At 43.6% G+C, this 15,045-nt stretch overlaps 1 protein-coding gene across 3 annotated transcripts; it reads right to left on the bottom strand.

The window, feature by feature from the left end:
* Positions 1-1,187: 1,187 nt before the first annotated feature.
* IFRD1 (interferon related developmental regulator 1) lies at positions 1,188-13,875 on the bottom strand. Of its 3 annotated transcripts, XM_082309533.1 has the most exons (12): positions 13,518-13,875; positions 11,237-11,341; positions 10,206-10,287; positions 9,636-9,760; positions 9,182-9,339; positions 7,792-7,842; positions 7,513-7,691; positions 7,299-7,407; positions 5,165-5,299; positions 3,766-3,894; positions 2,666-2,761; positions 1,188-1,853 (listed from the first exon to the last, which is right to left on the bottom strand). In XM_082309533.1, exons 1-12 carry the CDS (start codon positions 13,561-13,563, stop codon positions 1,764-1,766), a joined length of 1,305 nt encoding a protein of 434 aa, XP_082165659.1. In that variant the 5' UTR covers positions 13,564-13,875; the 3' UTR covers positions 1,188-1,763. The 3 variants fall into 3 exon arrangements, with proteins under 3 accessions (XP_082165659.1, XP_082165660.1, XP_082165661.1); XM_082309534.1 differs by lacking the exons at positions 1,188-1,853; positions 2,666-2,761 and adding an exon at positions 2,791-3,459; XM_082309535.1 differs by lacking the exons at positions 1,188-1,853; positions 2,666-2,761 and adding an exon at positions 2,791-3,456.
* Between the last annotated feature and the right edge of the window lie 1,170 nt (positions 13,876-15,045).

Below are 15,045 nucleotides of genomic sequence, written 5' to 3'. Positions count from 1 at the left end.
GGCCTCTCCGGTTCTAAGCGGGAAAAGGTCTGCAAACACATCGGATCCCTGCAGGGCAGCAAAACGGCCCGTCTCCCCTCAAGCAGCCTTGGAAGCCGTCCTGGTCTCTGTGGCCGGCAGCTACAGCGTACTGGGGGAAAAGGCAACCGCATGCCTGGCCACCTGCCAGGAGGTGCTGTAAAAAGCCATTTTGCAAAATCCTGGTGGGGCAGGAAGCCATCAAAAGCGCTACTTTACATTAGCAAAGCATGGCAAAGGTGGCTACCTAGAAGCCACAGGAGAGACCAGCAGGCTTGCGGGAGCAGTTCAGGCCAAAGGGGGGGGAACATCTTTGGCTGGGCAAACACGGGCAGACAGCTTCATTTAGCTCAAGGATCAGAAGTTTCTTCTGCACTTGTGTGACCAACACTGACAAGGCCTGTCAGTAATACCACAGATTTCAGTTGAAGGCCTTGTTGCAGTCTAAATAATCAGTTTCATAAGCCAAGGAAGTTCTTACATAATGCATTATTTGAGGAAAAAAAAAAGTTAGAAGGTATGACTAGTTAACATGCATGGGTTTTCTGGAATTGGTTTTACTATGACCTGAAACTAAAAAAAAAGAAAAACACCAAACCAAACTTTCCCTTATCAGAGCAAGCAGTAGTTTTCAGGGTGTGGGGGTTTTTTTTTTGGTGTAAGGCTTACCTCCTCTGCTGATAACTTGACCTACAGTTTTAGGAATGTTTATTCTAACAAGCACTTTTATTTCTAGATCTTCTGGTTGGGAAGCTCCAGCTAGCTAGGTTTTAGTGTCTTTATTACATAAACCCCCCATCATACCGAAGACAGACAGTTCTCAGTTACTGGCACATTTCAGTCCTCTAGAGCAAGAAAGTGAGGGTAGAGGAGTAGTTTTCAACATGACGAAAACAGGGCAGCTGGAACGGCTCCCATAAGATAAGGGAGGTGTTTTGCAGTACCAGAACACATAAATAAGATATACCTTCAAAACACAGCAAGGTAGAGTTTGATGTAGCATCTACTAAAGCATTGAGACTAAGCACGTGTCTCAATGGGCAAATAAAACTCATCTGTTTCAACCTTTAGGTTTTGCTACCCTTCCAGCTTTTCATTCAGGCAGTAATCACTTGGACACAGAAAGCAAGCAGTGAGAAACATCTTTATTCCAAAAATTAAACATCCAATTTCAGAACATGAGAATCTTGTTTTTATTTTACATTGAGGCAAGTATTTGTCATTCACCGCTTCACTGTAAGTGAAGGCAATGGAACTTCATAGACTCCTTCAGGATAAAGTCATACTATGTAGAAATTTCTTTGTCCACCTGCCACTGTAGAGTTTAAAAAGTTACTAAAATAACTTCACATGAACAAGTTCATCTTCTCATATTATCACATTCCTACCAAAATACTTGGTCAATGAATTCATTTAATTTACCTTTATATAAAGTAAGGAATCCAAATCTGACACACGCCATTTCACTGCAGTTACCCACCCCGTTTAACAGTTCAGTTCCATATATTCAACCTTTGGAGCAAGCTGCAGCTAATGCAAGTGTTATAATGTATCCCTGCACCCAATCTTACATCAATCTATATACAGTGTATATGCAACTAAGCAACAACATGCATTATATTTACAGACTTTATACAACATCCCTGTGCACAAGTGCAAACTGTGACTACAGAAATTAAAAAAATTCATTTAAAGGTTACAAATCTATTTTAATTATGAAAATTGAACCCCATGGAAAAGTAGATCTAGAAAAATTCCCCCACGTCTGCTCTTTTATCACGACATTTACTTCTAGCCTTTGTCCGAGCCTTGAATGCTGCAGAGTTGTACAAGTGCTACAAAATAAAAAAGAAAAATTAATCACAGATATTCAAAAGGCTTATGTCCTTTACAGATTTTTTTTATGTTAAGAAACAGCTGAAATTATCTTTTTATTAATCTTTGAAGTAAATTGGTAGGCCTTCTGAAATTTATAGTGTAATATCTTTGCACCAAAGGCTGATTCATTTTAATATATATACATTTAAAAGAAACTTGGGCTGTATAAGAAAGGCTGAGCCAGGAGCAATTCTGGAAGCCGGTCAGTCTTGAATGTCATACAGACACAATGTAGATTAAGCTTGCCCCCTGGATTAAACCTGGTAGCACCATTCCACAAATCATTTGTACACGTAATGAGTACATTCACAATCAACAGAACAAAGTCATCCTCCTAGTGTCCATTTCACACTGGAGCGTCCGAGATACTGTCTTTATAAAAAGACATATAAAAAGTCTTTATAAAAAGACTCCGTTTCTATGGTTTCCTGTAGGTCCCTACCCAAAAGCCTACAGCTCTCATAAGAGCCCAAGTTTCACATGTATGGAGCGTGAATCTGGTACCAACCAGCAACCAAGTCAACCATCAGACCCTCTTGGGAGAAAAGCAGTAGCAGACACTTGGCCAGTGGAAAAACTAGAATAAGAGCTCAAAGACGCATACAAGCAAGGTTTGGTTTCTTTCAGGACAATATGGGGCACTGTTAGAACTGAAGTGCCAAGTTTAAAGATGAAAGCTTCTAAGGCGCATGTTTGGAATACCATTTAATTCAGGAGAAATATATTAGTGTATGAAGTCAAGAAAATACATTAAGGTGCAACAACCTACCCTTTCAAAACGGGATATCTTCATTGTTTTAAGAGTTGCAGCATCTAGCATTACTGGCGGACCAAGCTCAAACACATTCCGAAGAAAGTCATTTGACTAAACAAGAAACACATCAAATGATCAGTTTCTATCAGCTTCTCCTCTGATTATCAAGTCTCCAAAGATGACTACTGTTAAATATCAAGTATTCCAGTATGAAATAGCAGCAATGTGACACAAATCTTAGTACTTTTGCAATTAAACCAGGGAACATTTCTTCCTTTAATCAGAATAAGGCTAAGAACTAAAACTGCCCTCTTGAGAAGACAGAGACATCTTCCCCCTCCCCACCCCCTTAATTTTTTTGTCCCAGCAAATTAGACACTGTTCTGTTACATCCTCTACACAAGATTAGGCAGCTGGACATAGATCTGTACGGTTTCACAACACACCAATTTTAAAATATCTGGCTGTAGAAGTAATACTTGATAAATTTGAAAAAGCTGCTACATGCCTGGGCTCCCGCAGTCACGTAGAAATACAATTGACACTGGACTGAAGATTTTTAACCCCATGATTATCACAGCAATTCGGGAGCATATACTGCTAAGCTACGATTCCTGCTTCTGCTACATATCTAAACAGGTGACTTGTCGAGATAGGGACTTATCCCTTCCCTTCTGGAGTGCTGTCATCATTGGGCTGCAAGCTGTGTTCATTATTTTTGACTAAAACTCTGCATTCCTTTTTACAGGCTTGAACGGGAAGGGTGGAGGCATGCAGCTGTATAGCAGCCAGATGACCACACCACTCTGCTGAAAGAAAGCATAAGGATTCAGGAAAAACCCTGAAGCTAAAAAGACATTCAGCTTGCATCTCTTACGTCGTGGAGAAGCCTTCTAATTGCTAACCCAGCACACCCAGGCTACGACTCAGAAGCAGCTCACCCAGACAGCCCTAGCTCACTGTAGTTCATTTTGTAAGCGCTGTCTTTGAACACTTGTAATGCAAAGCCCATCATTTCACCAACTTCTACTCAGAATTTTGTAACTCAGATTGAATTACTACAAAGAAGCCAGACAGGGAACAACAGTCTGAGCATGTATCAAACAGCAGCTCACCTGCAAGTGATATTGCATCCCCGACCCCAGAATCTCCTTGAAGGTATCGTAAGTTTGTTTTTTAACCCAGCAGTCAATATACATGCGCTCAGGTCCAAACTTAACCATCTCTGTAGGAAAGTCACGCTCCTATCCAAAATTAAAGGAAACAACATATACTATTATAATTTAAACAGTCTTTTGTATTAGGAATTGTATATATCTCAATGAAATTTATTTTCCTTAATAAATTTGGCACACCGAAACCTTCCAAATAATAATTTGCATACACTAAAGATGGTATTTGTTCATAAACTGATGCACACTTGCAGTTAAATTTCACATGAGACTTGAAGCTGACATTCTTCAAGTCAGAAAGCATTTAAAAAAAAGAACACTTAACTTTCATCTTTAAAATGACTTTAAGAATTGGACTTACCTCCAGAAAAAAACAGTTCTGAGTGCAAGAGTCACCTTTAAGTCAGTTTGTAAGCCTCATTTAGCCCCCACCTTTCAAGTGGCTTTCAAGTAGCTTTCCAGCTACATTTGTGACAATGGGATGTAACAAGTGCTAATAAGTGACTCAGATTCTTCTACAGGCAGAATCTCAAAGGTGACTTCAAATCACTTCAAAGCCTTCACCTTCGCTTCCAAGATGTTTAACTGTTCTGAACGTCAACTAATATTTAGTTGGTCTTACCCATACAGCAATGTAAAAAGTAATTATCTGTCAAGTAAAAAAATCTAGTTTGAGAGGTATAAGATAACAAATAATCCATTAAAGTGATAGAAGTTTGACATTTGTCTTAGAGGCTTTACTAAGAAGTTATGTCACTAACCAAGTATTTTGAGAGTCCTGCTTTTTGTATTGTTCTCTCATTCTGGATATGGAAAACCAGATTACAGCACCACAATTAGGACAACAACTCCCCCCATACACAAACACATCTTTGGCCCCTGACCGAGGTGCCATCTGGAAATCTTACTACTAAGTTGCTTTTTGTTTATTATGCATAGCAGTTCAATAAGAGATTTACAATAAATCTTTTCACAGAATTCAGGACACTAATTTGGATGGCCTGTGAAGTTTTCTATGAAAAAAAATCTGCTCATGGTATAAAATAAAAATAATTTAGTATTTACAGTGCAATGTTTAGCTGCCTTTAAAGAAAAAAAACAACTCTTCAATATAGAAGTCCACTTTAGAGCAAAATAAACAAAGTTTGACTTTGTTTGTTCTACATTCCTAAGTAAGCAGTGCTATTTCACTAAGTGATCAGAATTTGAAATCTCATTTAAAATATTTTTTTCCTGTTGCTTTCACTGAAAGAGTAGTTCTATTTAATAATGAAACCATTTTCATTAAATTGTACACCTCATAGTTACAATCCAGACATTCAAAGTAAGACAAAAGAATCACCTCAACAGCTCGTAGAACATCTCTGAAGACAGATCGCTGCTTTCTTTTATCTACTTTGGCTCGGTGCTTGTTTCCATCAGTAGCCAGAGCTCTTAGTTTCTCTGTCAGAAGTTCCATATCTTCGTAAAAGAAATCCTAGTCAAAAAAAAAAAAAAAAAATTTTTTTTAGTTTCTGGCCTTAATATCCTTCCCTGCAAACAGGAAAATGGATCTCTCCAAATTCTGTGCATGTAGACCTCTACAACCTGCTGCTTTGTTATTTGAAGAGACAGAGATGGCACTAACTCCCTGTAGTTTCATTTGCAGCATTTAAGCCAGTAAGAACATAGTCACAGCATCCAGTGCACTCAAGTAGGACACTACCAAACTCTGTTCGGGTAGTCAGAGGCACATGAGACAGTACAGCTCCCTGAGTGTGTGTGTATACCTGTCCATCTGTTCTGCTCCATAATTCCAAGGGTCTCAAACTGCCTAACTGCCCTGCTGAACCTGGCTGCCACTCCTGTCGACAAGCTGAGGGCACTTCCAGGTTATTAGCACAGAATTCATGCTGCTGGAGATGGACCGTGAGACACCATTAGACTGACAGTATGGAATATTTAGTCATAAGTTTTGTATGGGGTGGAAAATTAGAAAGCAGTTTTTAAAAAAATGCTGAAAAAAACACTCCAAGTAAACTTTAATGCATAATTGTTTAGCAGGAAATATTTTCTCCCCAACATTTACCAATTCAGCAGCAGTTTACCTGGCTTAGTAAGAATGTATGTAAACTTATGTAAAAACAAGTTTTGTGGTTTGTTTGTTTTTTTTAATCTGAATGTTTTGTCATGTCAACCAACTAGGCTGAGTTTACTACATGCTTTTTGAAAGAAACTGGTCAAAGCCAAAACACAGTAAGCATTTTTAATCTGTGCTGATTGTTAAGGATCCAAAAAGAATAATTTGTAATGATTAAAGGGGCGTTTCCTCAATGGAACGAAGAAGTTTTTAATGAATATAGTCTCATTCATTAATGCATTTTAAGATTTTATTTACTTGCAGTCAGTTTGACTGAACAAAGGATCAAGTTCCGGTTTCTTTTTTTTATTTTTTTTTCCTTTCCTTTCAAAGTTGGCTTCCATAGCCAAGAGACTCAAATCCCTACTGTTTGCAACTATACGGAAGTCTCAGCTTATTGTTTCAGATTATGCAGTGTTAGTGTGTCGTGCACCCTGACTCAGCTGGAGTTATCTTTTCACTTTGGACAGTGTTGTGGCAAAGCACAGCAGCCTTGATCGAGCTAGAAGCCATTCAGACAGCTCTCCCAAACTGTGCCATGGGTAAGCAGAGACTGTTTCCTTCAGTGCTGTCAAGAAAACAGTTCAGACATTAACAAGGCATACTGAAGAATGTGAAGGCAAATTTAGCTGTGGATGAGGTAATACCAAGAGGCTAGCACTTAATCCAACTCAAAAGTAAACCCCAAGAAATGTCACCAAATGGAGCAATTACTGGGATCTGTGCAAAATCTGTGCAAATCCTTTCAAAATTTCCCCCCTTAAATTGACTGACTAGACCCCAACTGACTAAAAGTCACAAATGCTGTGAAACCATCATGCAATACTAGCTATTCTTCTCAAGGTACCTAAAATAAGGATACCAAAAAACAATACGAAAAGTCAACATGGTTTCTACAGAAGGACAGATTTTTAGCTGTGAGAGCAGGATTGGGCAGGTTGTGAAGCACTGGAACTTGTCTGCATAAGTATCTAATGAGTGTTCCCACTACAGCAAACAATACTGTTTTATCCTGGAATCTCTCCAGGGATTTTTTTTTTTTTTTTCCTTAAAAGCTGGTGTTGGATTTAGATTTTAAAGCTTGAACACTACACTTCTAGTTGCTCTTCAGTACTGTTTGACATGTTTTGCTATACTGGTCCTGTTTTGCAGTATGGAAATTGGTGTAAAAATGATAGCTAAATTGCTGTGAATCACTGCTATACCCACTTAGACTGGGGCAGACTCACTACAAAGAACATAACCCAGGGAATTATCTGCCACTTGTTGAGATCCAGGGTGCTATGCAACACAGGTTAAATAATTTGTCTTGTCATCATCCCAATGCAAGAAAATTTAGGAGCTGACATCTACTTACAGCATCTGTTTCGCGTGCCAGTTCAAACAGAAGGGCTAGTGTTTCTCCAGCAGCTATTCTCATGTTGAGATCATCACAAGACAGCAGACTTGGAAGTTTATGCAAGTGCCTAAGGAGTAAGTCACAATTCATTAAGATGTAAATTTTGTTGACGCTGCTTCGTTGCATATGAAAACAGTCATTACAAATTTTGTTTTCCAAGAAAGATACTCACATTTCAATTTTCTTCTTCACTTCATTCATTGGACAAATGGTCAACAACAGCGTCCATGCTAAGAGAGCACTGATGTGAAGCACAGTATTATGGGTACTTGATACACCATTAGTGTCTCTATCTCGCTGATAGGCCTTTGTGAAAATGTTTTCCAGGCATTCCATAGTAGAGTACAGTTCCTGAACAAGGAAAAGAAGATCATGGAAGTAGCTTAAGGTTCACACATTTTCATATTGTCAATTTATTTAAAAAAAAAAAAAAAAAAGTATTTATCCTCACCGTAATGTCATCAGTGACAATGAAACAGCAAATCCCTAAGCAGGTTGCACACTAGATACAAAAGAAAACAAGTGTCAGTATTTGACATTAATGTTACTGCTGACAAAACCTTCAAACTTTGGCCCCTGAAATTCAACATCTGCAGCAATGGGAACTTGAGATTAAGACTTTAGTGCAGTAGAAGTCTTCAAAACTGTTTAATTCAGCTACTTTGTAACAGTTAGCTCTCAGTTCCTGTCTACTCTTAGGATGACTTTACAACATATGCTACTCACAAGCCTTCACTTTTCATGCTGTATTATTTAATATAGCTTACAAAGCTCCTCCAAAGAGCTACATTAGCACTCCTTTCACCCAATTACCTTAAATCCCACTAGGATTCATGAGCGGAAATTATGCTGATAAACAGTAATGGACATAAGATATTTATTCACAGCTGTGGGAAATATTTTCCCCTCTCTGCCCACTATTACAATCAAATGGCATGAAAACAGTGGACTTCAAGAGCCTTTCTTGGCACTGTCCAACTTTTACTGCGAGGTCCTACACATCTCTTCCCTATCCCCCATATTTTACTCAGTCTCCTCTTACAAAGAGTAAGAAAAAAAATGTTTGAAAGTGATGTTTGCACTAACCACACAGGGCTCAAAACTACACTTAAACAGGACAAGCCCTACAGCTGTTTGTTTCTAGAAACAACTGCTGTTGAACTAATACTACCTCCTCTGGCAGCTGACAGTATCTATTGTAACACAGCTTGAGTACAATAAGAGAAGTAGCCAGCTATGTAACAATAAAGGGGAGCTGGAGAACGTTAGTTAAAACTGATGTTTAAAAAAAACCAACTCTTGGCAAGAGCTTTGGTCTGTCTTCAGTCAATATTTCAAGTATACCGCTGACCTATAGATGAGATGACTAGGTGAAAAAATACTTTTGGTAGTATGAATGTATCAAATATGTAGTTCTATATCTGCTATATGTAATTTTATCATATATAAACATATTTGCATAACTAAAATTCCTCTGCTGTTAAAGAAATTAAAATTGATACAAGAAGGAGTCAGTGGGAAAACGTTAATTTTTTTTCTATAAGACTTCAACATCAGCCCTCAGAACTGCAGGAAGGAGACTGCAACACAGTGAGTTAAGGCACTTAAAGTACTAGATGTAACAGCTCTTTAAGGAAGTTCCTATGTTGAAGGAGAGAATGACATTCAACCTTTAGGTGGAACTTTTTAAGCCAGTGAAAACTGCTATGCATCATTCAGAGCATATGTCAACATTATGAGTTTACACTAGTGTGGTAACCTTTCGTTCTGGATTACACAATAGGGAGCTGGTCAAAAACCGCCCTCTGTCCCTGCCTGGCAAATAAAAATTTTATACTTACGGCCTGTCTGGCTTGGACACTGGCTGTTCCATCACAGACAATCTTCTTCAGAACCGGACCAAGGGTCTTAAAAATCTCTTCACTTTCAATTCCTGACCCCATCTGCACGCACAGAAGACATGCCAGTCCGGCAGCTGCACACTGTTCGTCGCTCTTACCTAGAGATTAACATGCCATGATGAGTAATCACCTTCTGCATTGCTTCCTTCCTCTAAAGATAATTAGTCTGAAAACTTACAAGTGGCAATTCAGAAACCAATAGACAAAAGATAATTTCAGTTCATTTCCTAGGTCAGTTAAAATATAACATCTAAATTCAAAAAATTGATGTTGTTAACCTAAGTAAATTAAGCACTCTATAAAGTACTAGAGAAGCCTCACAGTCTTAATTCCTTTTAAACAATAAGCTATTTCACGGAGATTATTGTTTTCTAATAGCAAGCATGTTAATTACCTTTCTTTATGCAGCGTTCAATGCTATCAGTTAGCGTCATTCTCCTTTCCATGATAAATTCATATAGTATTTTAGAAGAAAAAGCACTTTTCAGACTTTCAAGAGCTGCTTGTCTTGTCTTCGCACTGTTAGAAGAGAAAAGGGAGACCTCCTGAAATCAGCACACATCAGTTAAAGCTCAGCCTTTGTTTTTATGGTAGCTTATTTGTCTGCACCCAACAGAAGAGTAACCCACAGCAGTACCATGAGGTATGAAATGCCATGAATTGCCTCCTTCCTCAAGGACAGAGAAACTTAGGTTGGAGATAGAGTTCACAATAGTACACCAAGCTAGAAATAAAGTAACTCTACTTTGAGCTATTAGGAAAGGAAAGTCTGACTCTCACTTATCCAAAACTTGGTGGAGAGAGAAAGGTCTTTTCAGATCCAGAAGAAAAGTAAGACCTCCCCAGCATGAAATAATTGTAATTTAAATAAGCATATTAAAAAAGTTTGATGCATATTTCCCTTATTATATCAGAGGAAGCCAGAAAACAATGTATGAGTGTGTTTCTTCAAAGCATACTATACCTCTTGTCCAACGTAAGATCAATAAATCCCTTCAATTTGTATTCTAAATCTTCTTGAGTGGCTTCTTCATCAACTTCAGGCCCTAATCCAGAGGAAATAATTTAGTCCTACTGCTATACACTTTATTAACAGACACAGTAGTATCCAACACTTAATGTTTTTAATACTAAAAAGAAAGCAGTTTAACATAGGCAATAGCTACATAATTGTTCTGCACTACAGCAACAGAATGGTGTTAAGCCTACTACATCAAACCGCCCCTTAAAATACTTCTATAAAAATTGATCTATCGATACATCTGTGCTGTTTCTATACCTGCTTCTTACATGTGCCAAGAATGAATGAGGGAGCCAATCAGGTCTTACATAAATTTGCTACAACTGATGCCCATCAGCCAATCCTGTCAGCAACACATTTTCATCCAGTCCACTACATCTGCCCCTGCAGGACAGCGGGGTGTTCACTGCTGATGCAGCGAGTACTGTCGGAGCAGCCTGTCCTATCTGGCATCACTTCAGACGCCTCTGCAACACCAGCTCAGTTAAGAGCAGCAAGTATTCATAGGGAAGGCTCCCTGCCTTATCCCTCTATAGCGGCTTTCAGGTCCCCTCCTCCCAACAAAATGACATTCGAGCAGCCCACGTTGCAGATAGTAGTGGAGACAAAGCACAAATCTAGTTTGAAGCAGGCAAACGCGACTCTTTCCATCCCAAACTCTTCTGCAGTTCTTACCACCTCAACTATGGGTTATGAAAATCAATGTCTTATAATGCACCTTAAAATTCTTATTGTCTCCAAAAGTTAGCATTGCATAATTCTAAGTGAAAGAAGTCTAATAGTTTCCTGAGAGGCTCATGAAACCTGGAGTATATTTTTATCAAACAAAATCATAGCCACTAGATTAACAATCATATAGCATTTAACATGTCATTATTTTGCTACTGCTAGTCACAGTCCAGTACTTAAACTCTTAAGTCAACTCAGGTTTTATGTTTTTAAAAAGATGAATAGATACAAATAAAAGAATATACCATCTTCAGTGAAGCTAGCAGGATCACTGAAGCCACTGCAGTGGCTCATAGTTTCAATTGAGGCATCTTCATCACTAAAAGGCTGCACATTTCTGGGCTGACCACCTTAAAGAAAGATGAATATCATAGTTTGGTCATTTTTCATATGCAAAAGGAAGATAACGCCAAAAAGTAGAATTTAACCCTCCCAACAGATTCCCTCTCCCTGACCCAGACACAGAAAGCACATTTCTTTCTTCTGCTAGGTCCTTTACTCCCACCTGTTCTGAAGACTTAGCTGGCTCTGTTCTGGAAGATTGTTTGTGAATGGTGGGGAAGAGTCCACCTGGTTTTCAAAGTACTGGTAGAATTCCTATGTCTAGATTTAGGATCTTTCTACAATCAACTTCAAGCTAATGTAATTTCCTGTGACTGTGCTTTAAAAATAGCTCTATATTAATTTAACTGTTAGGACAAGCTACCTAAAAAAATTGCCATACAATCTTTATTTTTCAATTTTGAGGGACTTCAAGCCAGGATAAGTTAGACATTTAGGCAAACATACATTACCCAGTTCAATGCAGGATTTACAGGATTAAGTGTAGTATGTGCAGCATCAGCAGTGTCCAACCCTATTTCAGTATTGAATTACAAATACAAGCCAGAATATCAAATGCTTCAACAAGGGAAAAAAGTTTTCCCTCTCAGGATCAAGAAGGCCTCAGTTCAGAAAGCAGTATTATTTTCACCAGTGCTCATCTCTACAGCTTTTCATACCTGTATCTTATTGTTACAGCATTAAGAGCTGGAGGAGTTTGACCTGATAATACTGTAATTTCTGCCGCTGTCCTATCCTAGCTCTTAATCTGTGTTTACTAAAGTTGATTAACAAAAGAATAGTTTTACTGTTATTTCTCCAACAGCTCCCAAATGTCATTACAGAACTCGGAATTCTGCTCTCCCACCTTTTTTTTTTTTTTTTTTTTGGTACAATTGATTCTAAATTATTTAAGAAGGCAGTGCACAGTGCTTCCCAGCTTCAGGCAGTCTTCCTGACTACCAAGACCCCCAAAAAGCATTTTTATCTAGGCAGAATCAACCTGGAGTTGATCACTGTCCAAGTGCTTTCCAATAAAGTTAAATTCACGCTTCAGAGGTTCTGCAACTCTTAGCTGCAAAGCATCTACTTCTATCACTGACCATAACCCTCGATGTTTGCTGTAGTTACAAAGGACAAACATTAGTCAATGCACGGACCAAGAAACTTGGAAGCTCAGAGCTCTGGCACAGCCACCGTCTTGCTGCTAGTGATGTCAGGCAGGGAAGTTCAATGGGAGAAGTGGCAAGAATGACCACCAGCCCTTCACAAACTAAAATAAAAGCAGCTGCAGAAAGACCCGGGGCATCGGTCACTTCCTGAACATTTGATACTAGAGGCACACCTATGGCAGCCTGCAGTGAAATTTCTCACCACCCCACAGAATCTCCGTTCTAGCAGGCATCAGCACCTCAGCCACACACGTTCTGGATCTCTGTGAAGACTGTTTATTTTCTAATATCCTCTTCCAGGCTAAGAGGGTTTTTTTTTAAAGATACCGCGGCCTTTCGGAGCACAATGCGCTGCCACACAGCCCCACCGGCCGCCAGAGTGACAGCGGCAGCCGTCCCGCCCCCCCCGCCCCGAAGGGCCCCGGCTGGCGGCGGTGCAGCGGCGCGGACCCCGCAGGCCGTGCGCGCCTCTGACGCCGCCCCCGGCCCGCTGCACCCCGCGGGCCCGGCCTCCCCCGCCGCAGCCCGGCTCCCCGCGCCGCCCGAGGGCCAGCCGGGCGGCACCCGCCACCGCGGCGGCCAGGAGGCCCTCGGCGGGGCCGGCCGCTGCCCTCGGGGCGCTGCCCGCCGCCGGCGGCGCCAGGCACGGCCGCCGCCCGCCGCCTCCCGGGGGCCGCCCGCGCCGCCGGGCGCATGCGCGCAACCGGCGTGAGGTGGCGGTTTCAGGGCCGGCTCCTGTCAGCCCGGCGGCGCCGCCCGGCCCGTGCCCGGCACCGGCTCCGTCCCGCCCAGCGGGGAGCTCCGCGGCCGCGCCTGCCCGCCCGGCCGCTTTCCCAACAGCCGCGCGGGGAGCTGGGGCGCAGCCGGCCAGGGCGGCCCGGCCGGCCGCGGCCTCTCTCGCCGGCGAAGGCCGCGCCCCCGGCGGCTCGGCGGCCACGGGGAGCGCGGGGGGAACTCCGCGCCCCGCGGGGCCGCCCGCTCCGAGCCCCGCGCCCGCTCCGAGCCCCGCGCCCGCCGTCCCGGCCGCGCTCACCGGCTCCGCGCTGGTGGTTGCCCCCCCGCTTCTTAGGCTTGGGCATGGTCGCAGCGGCGCTCGGCTCGGCTCGGCTCCCGCGGCCCCTCTCCGGGTCTCGGTCTCTCTGCTCCCCCCCGCCCGGGAATCAGCGACAATCAGCCGATGGAAGAGCAGGATCGCTTTTTACTCCAACGCCTCTGCGAGGCCGACTTCCCGGGCCGGGGCAGCGGAGGTGATTGGCGAAAGCAGGCGGAGGACGAACCGGCGGCGAAGGCAGAAATCCCCGTGGAGGCCCGTGAGCGGAGTCGATGCATCTTTCTCCTCTCAGACACCCGGGGCTAAAGGCGCGGAGGGGCCGCCGGCGCCGCTTTTATAGCCCGCCGGGCTGCGGGGGCGGGGCCAGGCGACGCGCCGCTGCCGCGACCAATGGCCGGGCGCTGCGACGGCGAGCGGGTGACTCAGGCGCGTGAGCCCGTGACGCGACCGCGCTGCTACCCAGCCGTGGGGCTGGGACGTCATCGGCGCTTCGCGCGCCACGTCGCGGTGCACGCTGGGAGCCGCGGGCTTGGCCGCCGGCCCACGGCCGAGGCGGGCGGGGGCGGCCGGGCCCGGCCCGGCCTGAGCCGCCCCACCGGCGCCGGGCCGCGGCCTTGGGCCGCCGGCGGGGACTGGGGCTGGCCGCGGGGAGCGAGGGGCAGAGGGCGGGCGGGCCGGCCGGCCGCCCCCCCGCCCTGGCGCTCCTCACCAGCGGGGCCGCCTCAGGGCGCCTAAAAATAGCGCGCTGCTGGCGGGCCGGGCCGGGCCGGGCCGGGCGGCGGAGCGCCCCGCCTGCGCAGAGCCGCGCCCTGCAGCGCAGCGCGGCGCCGGCCGCGGGTGGAAGCGGGGCTGGCGGCGCCGCGCAGGGGCATCGGAGGGCGGGAGGAGCCCCGGCAGCAGCGGCGGGCGGGCCGCGGGAAGGAGCAGCGCGGTTGTGCCCCTGCAGATTCCTACGTGCAGATGGTTTAAATCGGGCGTCGTGCCCTGTCCGTCGCTGGCCGTGGAAAATGTTAGCGCGGTTTTGCCGCGTGGAGTTTCGTCGGTGTTTATCTTGGGCCCCGGTGGCAGGGCGCGGGTCACGGGGAGTGCCAGGCGGCTTCGGCTGTGCGCCTGCCGTTTAAAAGCGGGTAGATACAGGGTAGAATGCTTACTTCTTCAAAACAGGTTGTCTTCCACGCACAAAAATGGTTTTTGTTGTCACATTTTTGTCACTTTGTCTCTTCCAATTTAGAGACTTGTACTGTAAGTCTATATGGTTCTATTTTTAATCCATAATTGGTTTTTTTTCTGTTTTCTGCTGACCTTCAAATAAAGAAAAATAGGATAGCATTCCTATCCACCAAAAAGAGCTTGGATTATAATATTTCTGAAATGTGAATGTGAAGTCTCACTGATGGCCTGTAACAGTACTGCAGTGTTTGAGGGAGGGAAGACAGTTTTGCGGAACGTGCTGAAAAGTTACATAAGACGTAACAATGATGACACCATTTGAATTCCTTTGCATACAAAA

Source organism: Platalea leucorodia (genome assembly GCF_965183815.1).
Source record: "Platalea leucorodia genome assembly, chromosome: 4".
NCBI lineage: Eukaryota > Metazoa > Chordata > Aves > Pelecaniformes > Threskiornithidae > Platalea > Platalea leucorodia.
Note: the sequence above shows the minus strand (reverse complement) of the source record. Positions and strands in the feature narration are given on the sequence as shown.

Bases quoted from the DNA above. Each gene is read 5' to 3' on its own strand.
- IFRD1 (XM_082309533.1), bottom strand. From the start codon at position 13,563: ATGCCCAAGCCTAAGAAGCGGGGGGGCAACCACCAGCGCGGAGCCG. The intron at 9,761-10,205 runs GTATAGTATGCT...CTCTTCTAACAG, and splicing joins GATCTTACGTTGGACAAGAG to TGCGAAGACAAGACAAGCAG. The intron at 7,692-7,791 runs GTGAGGATAAAT...TTCCTTGTTCAG, and splicing joins TTGTCACTGATGACATTACG to GAACTGTACTCTACTATGGA.